Source organism: Berghia stephanieae, chromosome 15 (assembly GCF_034508935.2).
Source record: "Berghia stephanieae isolate SIO BIC M18660-M18661 chromosome 15, UCSD_Bste_1.3, whole genome shotgun sequence".
Lineage (NCBI taxonomy): Eukaryota > Metazoa > Mollusca > Gastropoda > Nudibranchia > Aeolidiidae > Berghia > Berghia stephanieae.
This window is the reverse complement of record NC_088374.1, coordinates 26,097,595-26,112,709: the sequence shown is the minus strand read 5'-3', so window position 1 is coordinate 26,112,709 and position 15,115 is coordinate 26,097,595. Positions and strand designations below refer to the sequence as shown.

Here is a 15,115-nt window from a genome sequence, read left to right as displayed (position 1 = left end):
ACAAGCTTTTGATATAATGCTGCCCCTACCCCTATAACCCTCGCGTCCATCAGCCCCCCCCCCCCCCCCACTTCTCTCTCTCTCTCTCTCTCTCTCTCTCTCTCTCTCTCTCTCTCTCTCTCTCTCTCTCAATTTGGCGACAATGTAAAGTATGCAAGAGTTTTATAAATTTACATTTTATAATATTTGGTATGGTCTAATAATGATCCTGGTGGGTTGAAAAAAAGAACACCCCAAACCAAAAAAAACTCCCCAAAAAACAAACAATACAAAACAGACCAAGTTTAAAGTTCTCTCTGAATATGAATATATTTCCATTACAGCAACGAGACCATAATAATAATTAAGGTTATCAGACTTGTAAATAAGAGCACACCCAGGCCACATATTTTCAGGTTTGATTACCGAGCGCAATTAATAATAATAATAATAATAATAATAATAATAATAATAATAATAATAATAGTAATAATAATAATAATAATAATATAAATAGTAATAATAATAATGATGATGATGATAATAATGATAATAATAATAATAATAATAATAATAATAATAATAATAATAATAATAATAATAATAATAATAATAATAATAATAATAATAATAATAATAATAATAATAATATAGATATAATAAAAGTTAATTATTAACAGTCCTATTGTAATTATTCGAAACTGGTAATGACAGGGCAAACCAATGTTAACCACTGATCGCATATCAAATTGTCGGCTGATCACCAGCTAATCGTTTCCGTATGTTGATATTATTTTGCGGTTTTTTTATATTTCGCAACAAACAAAAAAATTATGTGTGTTTGATTTTAAAAAAAAGTTAAAATTGAATAAATTATGTGTCTCGAGTTTGTCATAGGTAGCTAAGAATGAATTTAAACTAGAATCAAGTGTCGGACTTTAAACACTGATCTCAAATAATTATTGATTAGTTTGAGCCGACGTGCATATATTTGCAGGTCTAAAAGCCGACCGCAATTACGGGTTTGATTTAACAGTTTTGTACTGGACAAATTTTTTGTGTTGGTTTGAGGGTATTTCTATTACAACAATGAGCCCAAGACAAGTTTTCAGACCTGCTAGTAAGAACACTTCGGCTTGATGTGCACTTATTTGCAGGTCTGATAACCCAATTCATTATGGGTTTATTGTTGTAATGGAAATCTATTTTTTTAATGACTCAAAATATTGTAGCTACATTATTATAATTGCGTTCGGATGTCAGACCTGCATAACGTCGGTTTGAGTATAACTAAAGACTGAAATTATACTGAAATGCATCTTTTGTCCTTTCACCGATTCCATTTATTTAAATTAAAGCTATGGTTATCACTATAATACAATGATTTGAAAAACTAGGTCGTTATTTATTGTAGGATTGAGAATAGAAGCGTTTCGTTCCCGTACTTTCAAATCGCTGTAACCCATTTTCCTTCTTCGTTTGTAAACAAAGCAAAGCAAACCCACGTGGAAAATAGCTAAAAATAACGAAAGCACGTGGATTTGTTGACGTTTGTAAAATGTTCACGCACGGATTCGATTGGTGGGTTGGAGTAGTCCCTGCTCAATATTCATGAGATTACCAGATGCCCCAGAACCACCATCAGCCAATCAGCGAAGGCCTTCTTCATCATTGATATCTCGCGCGCAGTTGTGGTGTTGAAGATCTTTCTTCTTGAAATTCAGACTGTGATTCTATTGGAATTATTTGATTTTGATTGTGATATTCCTAGCAAAAATTCAAGATGTCTTTAGGAATAGAGAGAAGACTTGAATTGGAGATGAGGGGGAGGGAAAAACACCAGGTAAGAGAACAAATCAAAAGTAACGAACTTGTCTCTCACCATGCTCTGACTCTGTTTCTCAACCACGACCGTCTCACTTGTCATTTTCATTTTCATGGTCACGTTCTCTTATAATTCGCAACGACAACGGCATCTGCTATTTGTTATTTCTGACAATGTGACCTTTCCTTTTGGTTCATCCACTTTTAAATGGTCTCAATATTTTATTCGAAGTCTAACCGAAAGTGCCAACTTGAACCATGCTAAACATAACATGGCGCCCCTCACTTTGTATGCGATAATCAGCCGTATGAACGCTCGAACTTTTCCTGCTTATATCCCATCGTTTGATCTTTGACATGAGTTATGAGAACTGTTAGGGTCTAAAGATTGTGTCACTTTTCAGTGAAAATGTACCCCTGGTTTCTGAAACTGCATTTATCACTTGAAACAACTTGTTTTGTGACGGTCAACAAAACATCCCTAGCGAGGAAGTCAAAGCATGACTGAGACAGATTAGGTCAATAACTAACTTCTCCATACGATTTCTGATAGATTCTGAATAATTTATTTGTTTCCTTCCCCTGAACATGTTGTATTAGCATAATTTGTCGAATCGTGGATTTGTGATTTCATTTTTGTAAAGTCCTGTGTTTGTTAACGAAGCTCGAACTTTACGGGGAGATGTTTTATGCTTGATGGAGAGGCGTACATACAAGGGGAGATCAGCGTGGCTGGCAAACTTCGCCATTTCTTCGTAGCGTTGTTGTGCACGCCATATTGAAAGCATAGAAATATCGCTTAAATGATGGCCCAGGAACCGTTTTTATCTTATTTTGCTGCTAGATTTAGTTCTGATAGTGATCGTTTCATGATTTTTGACACGTAAGTTGCCAGAGTAGCTTTTGAAGGTGAAAGATCACAGTTTTCTGTATACGTTTGCACAGATCTTGTTCAGTCTGCATTTTTTCTTACTTCCGCCATCTTGTTTCTTCTGTGGCGTTTGGTATTGAAAGTACAATAATTGCGGAGATAATGTTGGAGCCTGACAGTGTGTTTGAATGTATTTTCTGTACCGCATTGGATAAACCCCCTTACAATACATTTACAAGTCACGGAAGTTTTAAAACATGCTATTCGACGACCTCTTTTTTTACATCAATGACAATGTAAACGTCTCGATTTATTTGTAAGTTTAGGTCGAGGTGACAGCGTCTTCTCGTCGTACAATCCGAGTATCGTTGAATAACTTGCAGTACCGCGAGTTGGAATTGGAAACTTATGATACTGATACGTTATATTTATGCAAATCTCTTCTACTTCTGCTCGACTCAAAATTTTTCTTAGTACCACCTTCATAATTAAGACTCTACATTGACATTTGACACAATATCCTGTTTATTCACCGTTAGTGATAGCTGAGCCCCTCAGCCTCAGCTGAGTATCATCAGTTCCGTTCAGTAGTTGCATGTCACTGTCACTACTACTACTATTCCACTAGCCACTCTCACTATCTTTGGACCTCTTACTTTTACTACTTTTTGCAGATGAAATACTCTCTGCTCTCTGCTGTTGATTTTCATTGTCATTACTTAATCATTACTGATTCAAGCTTTTTGCCCCCAACCCCCCTTACTCATGCATATAAATATGAAATTCCAGCAAGAAAAGCAAGGGAAGGGTAATAATATTAATATGATCATGAATCATTGATCTTTCTCTCTCCACTATCATTATCTATTACTATTATCAGTCTTTTTTTAACCATGACGGTTGTGCATGTTAGGGTGTCGTCCCGTTTTACTACCTTTTTGTGAAGTTGGCCGCTGTATATTTCTTTATTTTGTTTACTCGTCTGTTTGCTCTCAGCTGCTGGGATCTGACATGTTATTTTGGTACATTTAAACACAAACACACACACGCAATGTTGTTCCACTTCCGTCTCATATTTGAGATTGATAGAAATGATTTTTGAAATATTTTATATTTTATTATTTTCTCCATCAGATCTTGGACTTGAATCTGGATAATTGTCGTGCCACCAAAATTGAAGGTTTGACCAGTGAATTCTCCAACCTACAGACATTGAGTCTTATCAACCTTGGTTTACAGACGTTAGAAAATTTCCCTAAACTTGGAAACCTTAGAAAGGTATGTTTGCAGTTGTTTTGTCCCTTAATTATCAGACCGGTCTCTTATATTTGGCATATATGGGTGCTTTTTTGGGAGGGGCAAATTCAGATTAGAAAAAAATAATTTTTTTCCAAAGAGATATACAAAGTTTTTCTTCGTTGCCATTGTGGCAGTTTTGAATTATTGTTCCAACGACTCTGTCACACTCTGATACTCCTCCCACCGAAAAGAAAAACAATTTTTAAAAATTTAGAACTTTTGGTCAGAACACTCTTGTCCTTCAAATGTAGATCGATTGAAAATACCATATTTATGTCCGAGGGTTTTTGAACGGATGAGTGACTAACACCGACTATATCCGTAGTTTATCTCTGTCACTTTTACCCCATGCCTATTTATTACATTTTTCTGAGACAAGTTATAGATGTAATGTCAAGGCTAATGTTTGAAGTTTATACATGTTAATGATAGTTGAATAAAACTATGTACATCCTCAATTTTAATACATTCTTTTTCCAATTTTGAAAAGCAGCAAAAATCTCTAGGGTTGAGCGAGTTTATCCATCAATTTTTGAAGGATCAGTTTTCTGGCCAAAACTATAATTATTTTTATTAAAAAGAAAAGAAAGGAGTTTTGAAGGATTTAATGAATTGTCATTCAGGGGGAAGGGGGGGGGGGCAGTCTCGAACTTGCACAAAATGTATCCAACACCACTGAGCTAGTCAGTAATTTGCTAATCTCATCAGGTCTATCAATATGTATGATTTTATTGTGAAACACGTTTTTAGTAAGCTCTGTTTTTTTTTTTTGTTGTCTTTAAAAAATTTTGTCAATTGTTTTATATCTTCCTAGCTTAAGATTATGAAATTGGAACTCAAGAACTCCCTCTCCTGAAAAGCATATATCATTGAATTTAGTTCTAGTATATGGCGATAGATCTTCTATCTTTGTTTGAAATAACTTTTATTTGTGATTTTATATGATCTGCTCTAGGGTTTAATTGTAGTCTAGAGTAAATAAATGTATAAAGTTGTGTCTTTGATCGATTTGCAGATTGTTTATCGTTATTTATTCTCATCTTTATCAATTATTATTGTATATTTATATATATATATTTTGTGTCCCCAGTTGGAGTTAAGTGACAACAGAATATTTGGAGGATTGGAACATTTAACAGGTTGTCCTAATTTGACACATCTTAGTCTTAGTGGGAACAAAATCAAAGATGTCGACACGTTGGATCCGTTGGTAAGTCTAGTCTCAAACCTTTAGTTCTTTTCTCACAACCCTAAAAACCAGCGGATGTTTTTGCCAAACGTTCGTTTCCATGATGTTCTCAATATCAAAAATGTCAATATTCCAGGGCTGCCAAGTGTCCTGGGCTGGGACTGTCCCGCATCACCACCCCATGTCCCACATTTCAGCTCAGTTGTTGATAGTTTATAGTCTTAGGAGTAGCAATTTTGTTCTCACTTTTTCAACCCTTTGCACTGCTATTTTTGCATTTATCTTGACGCTAGATTGTCGGTTTTTGTTGTCGCATATTATTATTATTATTATTATTATTATTATTATTATTATTATTATTATTATTATTATTATTATTATTATTGAGTTATTGCCCTTTCAATTTACCAATACTGTACTAAGACACCACAACAGGGTGAATTTTAATTATCAACTCAAATATTTGCATACCAAGGCCATCAGTTCCCTTTTTCCTCCCCTGCTATTTGCAGCTTTCACAATTAATTTGCTTCAACCGTCAAAAAGTCACTTCCCTCGTAATGACGCATGGTACCTTAGTAACTGGCTCTAAACTATCGGAACAATGGCGGACGCCCTTTTGAAATATTTCTCAACGAGCATAAAAGCGTATCCAGAGTGAAAAAACATTATAAATCTGATCATGTTTTGACTTTTACACATTCTGATCACAAGACATGAAAAGTTCAAGCCAGCATGAAGAATAAAGAGTACCAATTTGATACATTCAAAAAGAGTTATCTTGTAAGACAACTTTACAGATCAGTGACGAGGGGAATGTAACAGGTAATCTCTGTAACATTACACCCTAAGATAATATTTTAAGTCTTAATCCTTTGAATTATTAACAAAACACGTCTTTTATTTTCATTCACTATTTTCTCTAGTTTAAGTGAATTCCACTTTATTTATTTATTTATTTATTTATTTTTATAATCTACTAACAGAAAGACCTTGCCCACTTAACAAGCTTGGATCTGTTCAACTGTGAAGTCACAAATAACCCCGACTACAGAGAAAAAGTATTTGAAAAGCTCAAACAAATAATCTTCTTAGATGGTTTTGACAGAGAGGAAAAGGAACAGGAAGATGTAGATGGTGAGTTGGTTTGTCCATTTGATTTTGTTTACGTTATCAAATGTTAAAAATTTGTGCTAACACATGTTGCTTTCTTCTCTTAGAGGGGGGGGGGGGGGGGGGGGGGGGGGGGGGGCTTTTGGTATACTACAGTAATCAAAATTACATCTTTGTCATTAGTGTAGTTGTTTGCTTAAAATTACTCTAAACCTTCAAGATAAGTTTTACACATTGCTTTATTTTGAGATCTCAATACATATTCTAGTATAAGGCCGGATATTTGGCATGATAGCTCAAGAACATCCTCTTAACACCTTACCGAAACTGACTTAAAGGTGATCTCAGACTAAGTACATTGGTAGTATGTCCTTGGAATCTACATCTGATCCCTATTTGTTCCCAGTTCCCCCATGTCTTACTTTCTCTTGGGTGCTTTAATTGTAATTCTAGAACTTTTTACTATCCCATTTTCTTCCTTTTTACTGGCGCTGATATAAGCTAAATGTGTTGCAAGCGCCGTAAAACCCTTAAAACAAAAAAAACAAAACAATCATACTTTTACATGTACAGCCTCAAAATGTGCTATTATTAGGCTATATCAAGGTCTCTGGAATTAGAGGATGATTCAGAGAAAAATGTCCTAACTCAAAAACTAAAACTAATTTAAAAATCTCTTTGTAAGTCGATAAATATACATCTATTAATAGTGTGGCAAAATTACAGCCACTTCTGACAGTTACCTTTTTACTATAGATAGTGATTGACAGTTAGTCAATAATGTCATTTTAAGAAAAACGCAAAACTGCATTTCATATGCCTTAAAATAGACCATACACGTTTTTGTGAATTAATCTACCTACATATTTTATGAAATTTTAAAACGGTAATGAATAGAAACTAAAATAAATGTTTAGGGTAGATTTATACGTTTCCAATGATACCAAGCTTTGCTATGTTACGATAGTGAAAAATATGATTGCTAAGGGATAAAATTGGGGCACGAAACATATTCCTATTTTACCTTGCCCTTACCTTATTCAAGGTAATTTTAGGAGTTTTAGGCATCATTTTGAGATTTTAATCCAAAGAAAATGGATTCTACAGATGTTTTTACACAAGAATCATTTTTGAAAAAACGATTTTCGTTTGTTTAAAAAATTTTTTTTTGATTATTATTAATAATCTCAGAATTTGAGTAGCACAGGACATGTGGATATCCTTAATCCTTGTGACTCCTTGTAATTCTTAATATTTGCTTAGAGGCTTTTTAGCTCTTTACAGATGGCTGACTGTCCAGACTATTTTTTATAAAAAGTTTCTCTACAGTATGGATAGTTTATACCCAGATTATCTGTGTAGTGCAAAAATGCCAGTCAATCTTGGGTTAAAATTTTTTCCCTTCAATTCTTTTTCTTTTACAGGTGAGGATGACGAGGACGATGATGAAGGTGAGATTTGTTGTTTTCTCATGTTTTTTCAGGATTGAGGCTTTTAGGTTTTTTACCTTCGATCTTAAATTCAGAACTAGATACTGTAGTTGAGGAGCAATGCTAGTGTCATTTTTTTTGGTCATCGTCTGTAGGAAGTTAAGAATCACTTACAGAAGATATGGCCCATCAACTTTGATTCGCATTATGTGTCCAAGTCAGCTTCTTAACTATATATATTGACAGTATCACCCTCTAACCTTGTCTGGTAAAAAGAAATTTAGTTATAGCTAATAATGTCCAAAAAGTAAAAGCCTTTCACAGTAAGCACCTAAACATTGGGAGTGCGTAAGTGCAGTAAAATTATCTCGTAACAAGACAAATATCAAGGTAATCATTTTCCTACTGCGTGACCGGTTTTTACTAAATTTTGCAGACTGGGTGGGGGTTCCCCAACCTCCCATAGTGGGCAGGGAGGTGGTTGCTGTGTCTTCTACACTCCTATATATACCTATTTCTATTTTCTTTCTGTCTTTGTCTTGGAATGAGTTTTGTCCTGGCCGGAGTCCTTGACAGTCGAATGTATAGTTGCAGTATTTGTAGACGTTTGAGTGTATTCCTCTTATTGGAATCTTGTACAGGTGTCTGGGTGAGACTTGGACGTGATCTCAAACTAAGTGATAGTGTGCTCATGGAATCTACATCTGTTCCCTATTCGAACCATTCTCCCATCTCACTTTTTCCTCATTTACTTTTAATTGTACATCTAGAGTGTTTTTACTGTTCAATTTTCTTCCTTTTTACTGGCGCTGATATGTGTTATATGCGCCGTACAAATCTTAATAACAAAACAAAAAAAAACAAAATTTACAGGAGAGAGAGAAATGAGAAATACACCTTTGCACGCGTTCTTGATACAAAGCAATTTTGTCTTTGTTTTGTTATGAGCTATTTTTACTGCACTTCGGCATCCCCGATGTTTAGGTGCTTACAGTGAAAGGCCTTTTGGACATTATTAGCTAAATTACATTTTTTTTTTACCAGTCTAGGTTAGAATACTGTCATATTCATAGTCAAGAAATGTGGACTGTACATGGTCTAGGTTTTAAAATTTTTTAGCAACCTGTTATTTTTAGTAGTCGATTCTTTTGTATAATTTTTTTATAGCGACATTTTTGCCTTTATTGTTTTTGGCTGTGCCTAAATTACCTTAGATGTTTTGTAATTTCTGTAGTTTCAATTAAGTTTTAGAAACTTGCATTTGTTTTATTACCTTATATTTATTTACATTATCATTTTTACGTTACATCCTGGCCGATTGTATATATGTATATATTATACAGACCTGCCACTTCACGAAAAAGGAAATCAGTATGACATTGTAAAAAAATCAGTATGAGACGTAAAATTATCCAATTATCCCCCCCCCCCCCCCCCCCTTATTTTTCCCCAACACCCAAAATGGCACGCACAACGCCAATCTGGCAATCAGACTACTAACTTATTTAAAGATGGTGGCACTTGGTAACGAGTCAGAAGCCAGGGACCGCGGTGGTTTACCAGTACAGCTCGCTGTCGCTTCACAAAGGAAATGAAAACTAAATAACGCGCCGTGTTTGTTTTCTATCTGTGTGAGGGCATCACAAAGAGGCTCGCTACGTCATGTGATCTATCGAGGTATCGCGGGACGGGTCAAAGTTCACGAGACTTGAAAATTTTAACGTGCAATGTAAAGCACAAAGTAAACGTAAAAGAGAGGGGTGGAGGGCTGCGGGCCCTTGGTCACTTGGTGAAATCGGTACGATCGGCATGCAGATCGGGAAATCGGTAAATACGAAAAAAAGGTCTTGCAAATCGGTATGATACCGATCAATCGGTATGAACGGCAGGTCTGTATTATATGAATTGTAGTAAGTCTTCTCTATATAAATTGGTAGCTTGTAGTGTTGGTATTTTTTTACCATGAATTACAAAGATGTATTATCTTGTTCTAGATTGGTCCATGTGACATTTCTAGATTTTGTACCATATTTTTAATAATGTTATTATATTGTTCCGTTTCAGATGAAATTGGAGATGAGGATGACGACGATGAAAATGAGGATGAGGATGAGGTTGGTCTCTCGTACCTGACGAAGAACATTGATGATGTTAGTTCTTTGTCCATCTGTCTCTCTGTCTCGTCTCTTGCATGGTTGTTGTGGACTGAATTTCTCGTCAAATTTCTCTACCGTCTCATTCTCACTTATCTTTTCTTCCTTATTTTTTTCTTCAATGTAGGTTTTTATAGATTATGTACTTTTTTTTTTTTTTCTATAATATTTATTTTTAAGTGGAACTGTTGTCATGTGACTTACCATTCCGGATTGTGTATTTTTATATATTTTAGTTTGCTTCTAAGGACTAGTAGGCTATTATCCCGCATTATGAAATTGTGAAAGTTTCTTGATGTTGTTTTAAAAAATATATTAGCGCCATTTTATTAGGGGGTCATCCAAAATATAAAGGTATTTTATGAACCATCACTGATATTATCATCTAAACTTTGGTTGGACATAATTGTTTTTTTTAATAATCAAGTTAACTCTCTCATTACCGACAATTTTCATGATCTTTATTGAAATGCCATACATGCCCAAGACACAGTTTGAAAACTCAAACCCCAAAAGCAATAAGTACTTGGTGTTCAGCAAGACAAGCCTTACAAATCAGCATTAAGTTCTTATATTTATGGCAGATTTTTCTTCAAAGTTTGTGATTACCAAGACAAATCTGATTTTAAAAAAAAACGTTCATTGACTCGTAACGAATGTGGCGAATTTTCTATAGTTGGTAAGGAGCGGGTTAAAAATGTTTTTAGAAATGATGGGATAGTTGACTTGTCCTTAGTGCCAACCATCTGTCTCACTGATTCGATGTTGTATTTTGTCTGGGTGGACAGACCAATAATAAACATTTTAACTCACTCAACCCTAACACCGACTATATCCGTAGTTTACCTGTGTTACTTTTACCCCATGCCTATATGTTACATTTTTCTGAGACAAATTATAGGCATAGTATCAAAGCTAATGTTTTTAATTTTTACCTGTTAATGATAGTTGAATAAAAATATCTATCTACATGCTCATTTTTTCCAATTTTGAAAAAAGGCGTAAAAATCTCTAGGATTGAGTGAGTTAAGGTTTTATTTATGAATTTGGAACTTAGTGTTTTGCTCTATATAAGTTGGATTGTTGTGTTTAGTTAATATTGATAGAGTATTTAATTTGTTATTGTTTTCCCAATTTCTCTTTAATGTGTTGGAGCTGAAGAATTTATTTAAGATCGTCCTCTTATGTTCGTTTTTACTTTATTTTGAACCAGATCCTGATTTTTATATCTAATTTGTGGAGGACAGTTTGTGATAAAAATGTTATTTTTGCGAGAGATCAAACTCCACTACATAGACAGTAGAGCATTTTGGAATAAGGTTGGAAAGCTACTTGTGGGCTGATCCAGATTTTTATTCTTGAAATTGGAGAAGGATAACTATCGAATTGGAATTTTTGTTTAAGGAGATATATGAAGTGGACTTCTGATAAAGCCAACATCGCAAACACAAACCTGACTACTATTGTGACAATTTATTAGAATTACGAAAATTTTGGCTTGAGTTGCCAATTTTCCGTATATTGACGGAATTCAAGATGTTAAATCCCTCAGTATTTTTCCCAATCACCTGCTAAACGGAAATAAGTAAGAACATCATGTCTTTTTACTGGAGTTCAGCACTTAGAACGGGGTATGTCTATATGAGTTTGCGTAAAAGTTTGGTAAATTTTTGCCTCTTGAATTGGCAGCCATGAATATAAGAACTAGACATCTCTAAGTCATGTACACTTGTTGAAAATTATAGTTGATGCCAGACGGTATAGTTTTAAGGATTTTAATGTGTTATTTAATCCTTGTTAACCAGAGCGGCTGTAATTTTTATCTCCCAAATATTATGAATTTTTAAAGATTTTGTGGTAGTCAGGTCTGCATAAAGGTTGGTTGATTTTATCCAATATCAATGGAACACACTTAGATTAAGAACAGGAAATTTGGGACCGACATGAGGTGTTGGCTTTATGTAGATTCCACTGTATATATGTCCATTGGTTTCTGTTTGGGAAATTTTCTCCCGGAAAGAAAATGATAATGCACCGTGGTGGTGTCGTCATCTTGGAAGTTTCTCATTTATATTTTTCTATTCTATTTTGTGCGTAGGAAGATGAAGAGGATGAGGAAGACTTTGAGCCCAGCGAGGATGGAGATGACGATGAGATAGTGGAGGCTGGAGATGACGATGACGAGGATGATGATGATGATGAGGATCATCCTGCTTTAGACGGAGGTGAGTCTTAAAAAAAAAAAATTTGCCCCTTAAGATCGATCACCTTTCACTATTGGCATCGTTGAGTTGTCAGTTTGCATTCTTATTGATATATTTCATTCTTTTTTTCTTTTCCTATTTTCTTCTCTCCTTTCTCCATTCTTTCTTTTCTTTATTTTTCAATCAATCTTTCCTTCTTTTTTTTTCTTCTTCAGTTCTTTCTTTTTTTTTTTTTTTTTTAAATATTATTTATTATAAAGTTTTTGCATCAACTGATATTTTTTTTTTCCTTCTATCGCTTTTTCTTGGATTCTTTTTCTGTCCAGATAGACTGCGTTCTAACAGTCTTTTACTCTATATTTATTCCTCCATGACATTTCTTGATATAGTGGATATAACTTTTTTAGATGTAGTGCTAAATTCCTTTTTCTTCTTCTTTCTTTCTTCATCATATCTTTATTGTGGGTTTAACCACTGAGGGCTGAGTTTAAATTATGAAGTGTTTCAGAGCTGGGATTTGATGTGGGGAATTTGATTAGTCTAACCGGAGACTTGCAAGCTATAAGAAAATATATTGTGTAGGCATGCACTCTTCCTTCTCGTATCCTTTTTTTTTTTTAAAGGGGGGATTTTATCACAAAAGTTTGTTTTTCTTTTGTTTCAACCTGTCATGTTTTAATTTGAACTTAAATTTGAAATTTGCCCAAAGTTTCTCCCGAGTTTTCTTTTTTGGATATATAAAAAAATCAGGTTTTGAGAGTATTCAGAGTTAAAATAAAATCATTTTCACTTTTTCTGCAGAGGATGATGATGATGATGATGATGAAGAAGACGAGGAGGAGGAAGGTGAAGAAGCCCGAGGCACCAAGAGGAAACACGAAGACGAAGAAGAGGGCGACGAGGACGGGGAGGATGAGGAAGCGTAGTCCTTGTACAGATAGTTTTTGTAGTCTTTGTATTATTATTATCACTATCATTGAGTCATCCATTCATTATTGATTTCACGATTTAAACCCATGGCCTGACAAACCTGCCTGTCTCGTCTCATCACATTCAAATCCATTGCAATGTATGGGCTATTTCATTTTATTTTTAGATTTATTTATTTCCTTTTTTCTTTTGGTAGTGAAGTAGTATCAAATGTCCTCACATTCCAAGTTTTATAGCATAATTCAGACCAGACCACTATGTTTTTCCTTGTGGTGAAATCCAATTTTTGTTTGTTTGTTGGGGATGGAGATTTGGATATAAACTGCATCTTTTAAAATCTGTTGTTTTGTAGTATTCATTGGTTAGCATCGCATTATAAAGAACAATGTAATTATAGCACGTTGCTGTTTTCATGTCAATTCTTGCAGCATCTATTTGGCTCATAAGATCAACATTTATTTGACTGCAGGTTTGTCAGGCCAATGGCCTGGAAATATTATACATAACTAAATTCACTGTTACGTTTGTTTGTTTGCTTGCTGACTGGCCATTGACGACTGTTGTTTTTTGATTCCATGATTGGCACTGGCCTGACTGACACATTATCTGCTCTGGTCCAGGCCAGAGTCGATTTGTTGATTTTTAATGCTCTTCTCTCATAGTTATCGATGTCATATACTACTACTACTACATGCACACACATATGCGCACACATACACGAGATGTGGTTGTTTGTTTGTCACTGTGGTGTCATATGCGTTCGAGCACACGGCAAGTGTGATTGTTATGGAAATCCATTCACAGGGGATTTGTTAAAAAGAGAGTTTTTTAATTCGATAGATGCCAGGAGTCTGGTTGAGGTTTGATATTACAAAAGTTGTATGTGTTCATTTATATGATCATTATTTCTCTAGGTAAACAAATTAGTCATTGATTAAAATCAACTCCCATAACTTGTAGCCTTTTGACTCTACAGTCCTTTTCAAGTTAGATGACAAATTAAACGGTACCATTCAAAAAAAATAATTTTTTTTTTCTTCTTTCCCTTTTTGTTTAAAAAACTTAATTCTGTAGAGATCTTGTTAGGATTTTTTTTTAAAAGGTCTCTTATGAAATAATTTTTTTTTTAGCTCTAACTTGTGGACCGGTTACTAATTCGGTACGACTCTCCCTTTAATATACGCACATCATCATTTATGGGGGTATCGATCGTTTTGTTGAGCTAGGATTGGCATAAATTTGACTTTTGTTACTTTTAACACACAGTTTTTTGATTAGGGTGGCTTTACAGAGTTAATAAATATTTTGTTGATAGTGGTAGAATTGTTACCTTTACCGTTGGTGGATTGGACTGATTCTATTTTTATGTTTAGGTGGCTGGTAAAATAGTGTTGTGGAATAGGTATTGAGTTAGTATTGTAATGGATGAATGCGTGTGTGTGTGTGTGTGTGTGGAGGGAGAGAGAGAGAGAGAAATTGTACAGTGATTGTGTGGACATGGTTGTTGAAATATTATTATTCTTCTATAAAATATTTTCCCCCTTTTTAAGACAAAAATCATTGATCATCAGCAGACACACATTTTGTCACCCCATGATTTCATCAGCCCCATTCTGGACACATTTATCATTATGGGAAAATAAAGATATTCATTTTTCATTTCATCCTTTGCTTTATTTTATATATATGAATATATATATATCTTTCTCTCTCTCTCTCTCTCTCTTTTTTTTTTTGGGCCATTGGATTCTTCCTCAGGCCAGAGTCTGATCTGGCTATCTCTATTGTTTTTCTTGTCCTTTGCATGACCTTGTTCTTGTGTTAAGCTGGATCCTGTCCATAGTCTCACCGAGGAGTCGGTGTGGTGATCTTTTGATCTACCTGGGTTGCAGAGGTTGCTTTTGCTGTGTCTTATATATCCCCCTTTATCTATCTGTCTTTGTCCTGGAGATGATGACTTTGGATGGGAGGGAAACGGCGGACTTACTTATCCGAATCAGCTGGGTGGGGTTCCTGACCTCTCATAGTGGGCAGGGAGGCACTTACTGTGCCTTCTATTCCCCCTATATCTGTTTTCCAACTTGCTTTGTCTTTGTCTTGGAATGAGATTACTTGGGTTTTGT

General features: G+C 34.8%; 1 protein-coding gene across 3 annotated transcripts in view; it reads left to right on the top strand.

Annotated features, from left to right (window-relative positions):
- LOC144960649 (acidic leucine-rich nuclear phosphoprotein 32 family member A-like) overlaps nt 1-14,651 on the top strand; it is a 19,273-nt gene extending 4,622 nt beyond the window's left edge. For 2 of the 3 annotated variants that reach the window (XM_078893899.1, XM_078893900.1), the window contains exons 2-9: nt 1,471-1,822; nt 3,809-3,952; nt 5,064-5,183; nt 6,149-6,299; nt 7,700-7,726; nt 9,770-9,855; nt 11,957-12,083; nt 12,864-14,651. In XM_078893899.1, coding sequence (XP_078750025.1) covers nt 1,763-1,822; nt 3,809-3,952; nt 5,064-5,183; nt 6,149-6,299; nt 7,700-7,726; nt 9,770-9,855; nt 11,957-12,083; nt 12,864-12,988 — 840 coding nt within the window. In that variant the 5' untranslated portion in view covers nt 1,471-1,762 and the 3' untranslated portion in view covers nt 12,989-14,651. Of the gene's footprint in view, nt 1-1,470; nt 1,823-3,808; nt 3,953-5,063; nt 5,184-6,148; nt 6,300-7,699; nt 7,727-9,769; nt 9,856-11,956; nt 12,084-12,863 lie in introns of those variants that run through there. The other variant, XM_078893901.1, reaches the window with a different exon arrangement.
- Nucleotides 14,652-15,115: the final 464 nt, after the last annotated feature.